Below are 8,335 nucleotides of genomic sequence, written 5' to 3'. Positions count from 1 at the left end.
TGTATTACGTTACTATACCTTCTGTCTGTCTTAACTGTTTGTTTTTGTTACACTACCCATGTCAAAATTAAAACCATATACCTATCGACTTCATTCACAATAAAATAACATTCCTTTACATCACCATCGACTTTTCTTCTGACACCGTAACTCAAACCACAACAATAAAGTACATTGAAAAATAAACTATTTAGACAATAAGTAAATGTCCGCAGTTAAAGCCTAAAGGGTCTCTTTGGCACACCACCAGCAGTACACTACGGCCGTTGTACAATTTATACAATTTTGATAAATTACACAGATTTTTAAACTTCATAAATTGTATCTGTAAAAAATAGATTTATACTAAATGTTTATACTGCTCAATAGAAATTCACCAAATGTTTCGAAATGTTCACAAAATCTTTCGGTACACATTTTAACACACGCCACTTTTTCTATACCTATATTATAAAACAACTTAGGAAAATTGTATTTTCTTTCAAGTTTATTTTTATTCAGTTTTTTATCATTTTTATTTTTTTATATACCTACTTCAAGACAAGTCCCTCGAACTATCATATGCATTAGGTATTTAGGTAATAATTCAGTTTTTGTTTATAAAATATATTATGCCGATATGAAAATGCACCCACGTTTTTATCCCTAAAATAAAAACAAAAATACCTACTAAAATGTTTCTGTATATCTATTAGTTCTACAATGATAATAATGATATGAATTTCATCTGTAGATAATCACTTTTTGGGATAGATGGGGACAACTCTAAAAGACTAAAAGTTTCATATAAACGCACTTTTAGATTTCTAATAGAACACATGTGGTACTTTAAAGAGATCATTCTAGCGGGAATTTCTCAATAGTAATTGAAAAAGTTCAATAAACTAATGGAAACTGCAAAAAATCGGTCAAATTTACGGTACCCTCGCTTTGAACAAAATATATTGCAATATTATAAAGATAGTTATCTGGGGGCCAGGACAGAATATTTTGAGCAATCATATTTTATTTTAGAATTTTTCTAAGCAATAGACGTGATATCATTTTTGAAAATAATTTTAAGTTTTTTATAGCTATATATGGCATATATATATATTATATGCTTATCACAAAGCAAAGTCTAAAATATATTCGGCCTTGCTTATGCTTAGTTAGTCTACTCTAAACATCACTTCGTTATAAAAAAAAACAAATATTTTAGTCATGTCCAAAAATAATAATACGTATAGCTTATATAATATAAAATATATTACAATGATTTGTATATTAATCACAATTTAAATTACTCCATTAACACATCTCCTAATTTAATATAATCGTGGGTTAATTATGTGGAATACAACTTCTTACTTTTGAGTTGAGGGCGTAACTATCCATCGCCACCATGGGTTAGAAGATATTAAAAATGACAGGCCCTTACAAACATTATTGGCCGCAGGCTGTTTCGGTGAGGTTAAAAGTTCTGACAACACCAATGATAATTATAAGATTAAAAAAAATATATCTATAATGAACAAAAAAATTATTATTAAAACGCTATAGGCATAATATACAAGTATACAACGCCAATTTATTAAACGTGGTAACTAAAAGTAGATATATACACTTTTTTTAATACTGCGCCTATAGCTAACCTATATAGGTAGAATGTAGATAGGTACTACATAAATATTTCGCTCAACGAATTTCTTCAAATCTCGCTATACCTATATACTTGTCTACAGTTATTTGTTTGTTATCGATCCACTTGTAGTTACGGTTAGTTAAATATTAATACTAACGGGGTATGCGGACTTATGCAGATATGCGTCACTATTATCATATTATGTTTCCGTACGTACACAAAAAATGAAATCTGAAACACTCTTAGAGCATTCAACATTTAAATACCAATAGCTAACAGGTGGATATTGTACAGAATAAAAACTTTAATCATCGAGCATTATGACGTGTAATATAGTATTTTATTATTTTTTTCTATTTCTGATACAAAATCAACAACAAAGGTTATTACTTATTAGCTTGCAACAATAATAATATTAGCTATACATAATATGTTATTATAAAACGATATGTAAAAGAAATAATTACTAACAAAAAAAAAAAATGAATACCGCTCTGTAGTGCTGTACAGTAGGTTAAAATTGGGTAATGGATGTTAAATTTGAATTCAAAATAATATCAAATCGAAAAATTATTCTGAGCATATATGGTTTGCCAATCAGCCTAGCTATAATACAATAATATTTTTAAATTACGACAATCGTTATTCATCGTTTAAATATCTAATTTTGTCCAAATTTAAACTTCAAAAAGCAATAAAAATTATATATATTTTATATATTTTTTATATTTTTTAGTGACAGTATGAACTACTTATTACCTTGTTTTAAATTTTTAATCCTTAGTTATAAAAGCTGAAAACTCTATAAATTTGTAACTACAAAATAATTTTCAAATTTTCGAGATTTTGACAAATATTGTATAATTTTAAACTTTAAATGCTTATACAAAATCTGTATCTTTAATATTATTTTATTGTTATTCTAACAACATTTGAGGAACCTTGTATTATATTTTCAAACTTTTTAACCCGATCAAAAATATTATATTGACGTTTAAGGAAAAAAACTTTAAAAAATTGAAAATGTCTATAAATAGCTCAAAACGAGTCAAAATATTTTGAAAATTAAATGGTATATATAAAATGATAATATAAGCTATGGTGACAATTTAAAGTTTTTACGTTTATTTGTTTTTTTAATCACACCAAAAAAGCCAAATCGATTTTGTCAAAAACTGGTTTTGCGTACAAATTCCCGTTTTTCCTTAAATTGTTTGTTTCTCCCGGCGCTTTTGAAATCTCCTGTTATGTTTCCATTTTTACCTTTTTAAAGTACCAATTAGATTCAGTTGTCCCCAGAAAATATATTGAGGTTGAAAGTCGAAGCATTATTTCGACTACTATACATAGGTACATACACAAAAAAAACAGATAATTGTAAAATCAATTCATTCTTCGCTTCGCTCAGAATCTAAAAAACAGTAATAGCATACTTACAATATTTAACAAATTTCAGCTCAAAAATATTTTTAATCAATTTTAGCAATAAATACACTGTGCAGGTATGTAAGTACCTATACACATGGCTATATATGCAGTTGCATCTGTTGGAATTATACTTTAATATTTAATTTTTTAATGAGTTGGGTTTTTAAAAAAAAAGGAATATATTATTTTTGCATAGGATATTTTCAACAGAAAACTGTTAAAATGTTATAAGCCAATGTAAACTATATTTAATTATAATAGCAGAACCTTTACTAATCCCAAGTTTCCATACTATAGTATTATATTTTACAGGTGTATTAACACAAAGTGAAGATGACACGAACTTCGTTCAATTGAAATCCATATTGACAAACTACAACGTATCGATCGAACCTATTTTAAACGATCCGTCGTACAATATAACTAATAAATGTATGTATAGCCTTCGTCCTTATTGTATTAATAATGTCAAATTGGAATAGGTAATTACTAAATACGCAGACCCCTGAAACATTATTTTCGTTATAATGAAATATTGTAATAAGGATTTACTATTATTCAATTGAATGGTAGGTATACGTATTTAAAATTTAATTTTCAAAGGGCAGGATTTCAAATTAACTAACCCAGACAGCAATTTTTTATTTAAAAATATTATTATAACATTTTAATAACGAATAATATTAGTATAAAGCTATTATAATAATATTATAATACAGGGCTTAAAACCGTTATTAATAGTCGGTATTCGGCTCAAATTTTTGAAATTTTTGAATCATTTAATTTTGATATTTTGGTAATCGGTAACCGTTTCTTTAAAGATATTTCAAGCACTATGATAACCGTTAATCGTTCAAAAATCGTTGATAAGGTTTTTTGGTAATCAGCTATCGGTAAAAACCGGTTTTTAAAAATGATTTTTTTCAATCTTTTAATCATATTTTTAAAACAGTTTATTCAGGCCATTCGTGGGTTTATAACATAACTATTATTATTACAAAAGCAAAAACTTAATATGCTTTAATTTGGTTGATTTCCCTCAATTTAAATATTTATTTTTTCAAACTGCTTTAAAGTTTAAAATATATGATCAAGATATTATGCGATATGCGATCTTAATTAATCAAAAAAATAATGTATTGCATAAAAAAATGTTATTGTTATAATTGTCTTATTTAAAACTGTAAAAAACCAAAATTAAATATAATAACTTTCCAAGATGACACTAAGGGTGATACATTGACACATAACTTTTTGGTTATATTGTATATTATATTACAATGCTCCAAAACCTGGGTCTGCAGATCGAGCATTCTACGCTAGCCTTCGGACCGACCCTTGGAGCAAACACTACAAATAACAAATGCAGAACCAGGAGGGTTTGGGCTTTGGGAGTTGTAATTTAATACCTAACTGTTTATAAATATATGCAAAATAAAGTATAATGTGATAAAAACCTAAAAAATTGCTTAAAATTAAACTTGGAAGGTCCCCTATCTATAGTAAGTTGTGGCACTGTATATAAATGTGTATATTTCTAAGAAACAAAGATTGTAACAGACGACAGCATTAAAATATCGTAAAATATACTAAAAAGTACCTACTAAATAGGAGTAAATACTAAATGGACTGAGCGGTGAGCCCCTATTCCATAAACTATTTCGTAATAGGAATCAGCGCACGAAGACGACGGTCGACGACGACGTTTATGACGGTGTTTATACTATATAGCTACACACTTATACCTATGTATATACATACGTATATGTGATATTCACAACAGATAAGCAATACTCGACGGCAATTAATTGGGGAAAAAAATTTAAAAATAGCTGGAAAATTAAATTCGACTATAATGCAATCATGATCCTTGACATAAGTAATTCAAGTAGGTATTAAATTCCACGAAAAAACCGTTAATTTTTTTGGTCGGGAATAGGTTTTGGTCATAAAACTGGGATTGAAAATATGTGGTAACCGCTTTAATGTTAATATTTAGATATTTACCTTGACTACCGATAACCAATAACCGCTTCCAGCGTTCCAAAACTAAAAGCGGTTATCGGTTTTTGGTTCTCAAATTTACGGTTTTTTACCGGTTTTAAGCACTGTTATAATATTATCATTCCAAAATGCTGTCTGGGAAATATCGTATCTTATACTACGACAGAGTATACAAAACGATAAATGTTTATGAGGTGTACAGCAGTATAATAGGTAAATGTACCTAGATATATTATATATTGCACTTACATAATATTCTGAGTGTTCAAGACTCAAGTTCCTGCATCTATATCGTCCTGGAAAGCTATGGAAATGATACTATTAGTATATATACCTAAATTACATTAAAAATAGTAATTTATTAAAATATCAATATTAATGCAAGTTTTTGTATTCTAAACAGTTTGCAGTGTTGCGTCGAATAACACATTAGCCACCATTGATCTTCTCATTCCCTCGTGTATACCATGCTGGAAAATAAGTAACGCTAATTCCATGGCCTATTTCCGAACTGACTTTTCTTACATTCAACCGGCAATCCAATTAATTGAATCGTATGTCACATGGTTGAATATTACCAAAGAAATTACATTCGTATTCACTAACCAACAAGGTAAATATTTTATTTTTAATAGATTTTCTATAATATTAAACAAAATTCGTGTACTCAGACGCAGATCAAGCCGTAACCTATTTGACTTCAGGAAAATCATCTTTAAGAGCTATTGTCTTGAGTCGTCTAACATCGAATGAAATTGATCAACTTAAGAATACAAAAATTGGTATTAGACACGTAGCTCTAATAGGAAATAATTTGGACCAATATGTGCAAACAGTTAGTGCAACAATAAATTTAAACAGTCGTGTGCAGTGTGCTCGTGTACCCTATATACCTATAATGTAAAAAACAACTTTTTTTATATCAGATAAATCAAGAAAAATTAATAAAACTGGATGAATCGTGGATAATTGTTACAAACGATACGACCAAACTAAAACTTGATTCGGCAGTAACGCTCATGAAGTTCACGTCATGGGAAAATGGATATACAAATAAAATGACGCGTGCTAAAACATTATTTAACTTCATTTTCTACTTTCTTGACCGTGTATCGCGAGATCGTCCAAAACTTAGTTGTGACTTGATTTCTGATGTTTTAGTATTAGAAAAACGAAAGGAAATCGAAAATTTACTCAACTCGGTAGGTATGCCTATATAAACCTAAATATTATGTATTATCTTAAGGTTATAACCCATATAATGTTAAAATTTATAAATTATAATTATTTTTTTTAATTTACCTATTAATTATTAGAATATTATTTATAGAATAACGATCTATATAATAAAATTAAGTGGTGGGATAATCGTGACCATTTTTCTCAAGAGATATTAGACCGATTCAATTTATTTTTTTTTCAATACATTCTTTTCGTCGAGAAGAAGAACGTATCGCCAATTATATTCGTGTCAGGACGCCACCGGTAGGGGCTCAAACGGGGATTATGAGATTTACGATTGAAATTTTGGTTTATTAATGGTTGCTATTGGTTACAGGAGAAATATTTAGTAGAAATTAGTATTTATTTGTTATTAGTCCCCATTTGGGCACACCAGGGACAAGCATGAGTAATCACAATATTTTAAGAGTTATATTTTTTTACGCGCAACGGAGTGCACGGGATCAGCTAGTTTTTAATATAATATATTATATATTATTATGTTTAAGTATAATATATATATTGTGTTATTTGTATCCTATGTTTAGTACGAAAATAAAAATGAATTTCAATACGACATCGACACCAACCTGATGACGTACAACGAACGAGCAATGATACTCAAAGTCAGTCCACATGGTGTACCTAACCAATTGGGTACGTGGACCTTAAATGGAGGTTTAGAAATGAAATACGATGCTTCGACAGTAGTCAACGGCCGCCGATTCTTCAGAGTTGGGACCGCAAAGGTTAGCTTGCATTTTATTAGTGGTTCAGCATATTATCATGATATTATTATTGTAATCGTAAGTCTGACGAGCTCTGTTTTTTTTACCCAAAGTCTATTCCTTGGACGTTCATGGAAGACGTGTGGAAAGGTTATTGTATCGATCTAATCGAAAAACTGTCAAAAGAAATGAATTTCAAATACGAACTAGTCGTTAAAGACAAATTTGGTTCACTCGATCCAGTGACGAATCAATGGAACGGGCTCATCGGTGGACTTGTGGAAGGAGTGAGTGAACGATGAGTAGAACATATCTAGGTACCTACGAAATTATTGACTTTCAAGGTTTCATATACTACTGTGTGGTTACAGGAACTAGATATTGTGATAGCTGCACTCACCATGACATCGGAACGGGAAGAAGTTATAGATTTCATTGCCCCGTACTTTGAACAAACGGGAATATCGATAGGTGATGGAAATATATTAACGTATTAATCGATTTAAAAAGAAAAAAAAACGGGAAAGTTACTCTGAGGTATGGTAGGTGTCAAATTTACCTCATAAATGGGTAGTCCACTGTACTGAATATGTTAAAAATATTTGAGCTCGATAGTAAATCATTGTATGCGATACAAAAAATACAATTCTTAGCAGAGACCTAATGTGTTAAAATAAATATTTGGTAAAAAATTCAAGTATATCTGCAATTATTTATTTTTTAGTTACAACAAAACAACAAAGTCGATTTTTTCGAACTCTATTTTTGGTTAAAAATTTGTGTTATTCTTTAATTGTTTTGTTGTTTTTCCCAATTATTTTTTTAAAATACTGTGAATTTTTTGAAGCATTATTACTATTCTAAAAGGTGGTGACTGGTGACAGTCGGCAAAAACAAAAATTAATTAAAAAAAACACACATCATTGTAAACCCTACGCTCTGAGACTAAAAAATTAGTTTATTAGAAGCACATTTAATCTTCAGATTTTTCACAAAATACCTACGAGTGCGCAATATTCTAAGACACCAAATATAAAATAATGTAAAATAACAATGTTAACATTTTTTTTTTGTGTGTCATTGGTATCAACAGTTTACTTTCGGATGTCTCAAAATTATATTTGCCCAGCTCTACAAGAACTGGGCAGGCCACTGGGTAACATATTTCAGTTGAGATATTAAATTTAGAAGTAATAATAAATCATCGCATTCGAAAAACGATTCCGAGCAAGGGTGTGGTTAAAAAAACTGCACTTGTTTACAGGCGCGGATCTAGAACTAAAATTGAGGGGGGTCATATTTACGAAAAGACAAAACTTATATACAGTTA

At 29.3% G+C, this 8,335-nt stretch overlaps 1 protein-coding gene across 1 annotated transcript in view; it reads left to right on the top strand.

The window, feature by feature from the left end:
* Window positions 1–4,750: 4,750 nt before the first annotated feature.
* Window positions 4,751–8,335, top strand: part of LOC100166873 (ionotropic receptor 25a) — a 9,696-nt gene continuing 6,111 nt past the window's right edge. Inside the window, exons 1-3 of the mRNA XM_029489335.1 lie at window positions 4,751–6,258; window positions 6,826–7,292; window positions 7,377–7,476. Coding sequence (XP_029345195.1) covers window positions 7,137–7,292; window positions 7,377–7,476 — 256 coding nt within the window. The 5' untranslated portion in view covers window positions 4,751–6,258; window positions 6,826–7,136. The remainder of the gene's footprint in view (window positions 6,259–6,825; window positions 7,293–7,376; window positions 7,477–8,335) is intronic.

The sequence above is a fragment of the Acyrthosiphon pisum genome, chromosome A2 (assembly GCF_005508785.2).
Source record: "Acyrthosiphon pisum isolate AL4f chromosome A2, pea_aphid_22Mar2018_4r6ur, whole genome shotgun sequence".
In the NCBI taxonomy this organism is placed as follows: domain Eukaryota; kingdom Metazoa; phylum Arthropoda; class Insecta; order Hemiptera; family Aphididae; genus Acyrthosiphon; species Acyrthosiphon pisum.
This window is presented reverse-complemented; position numbering and strand designations above follow the sequence as displayed.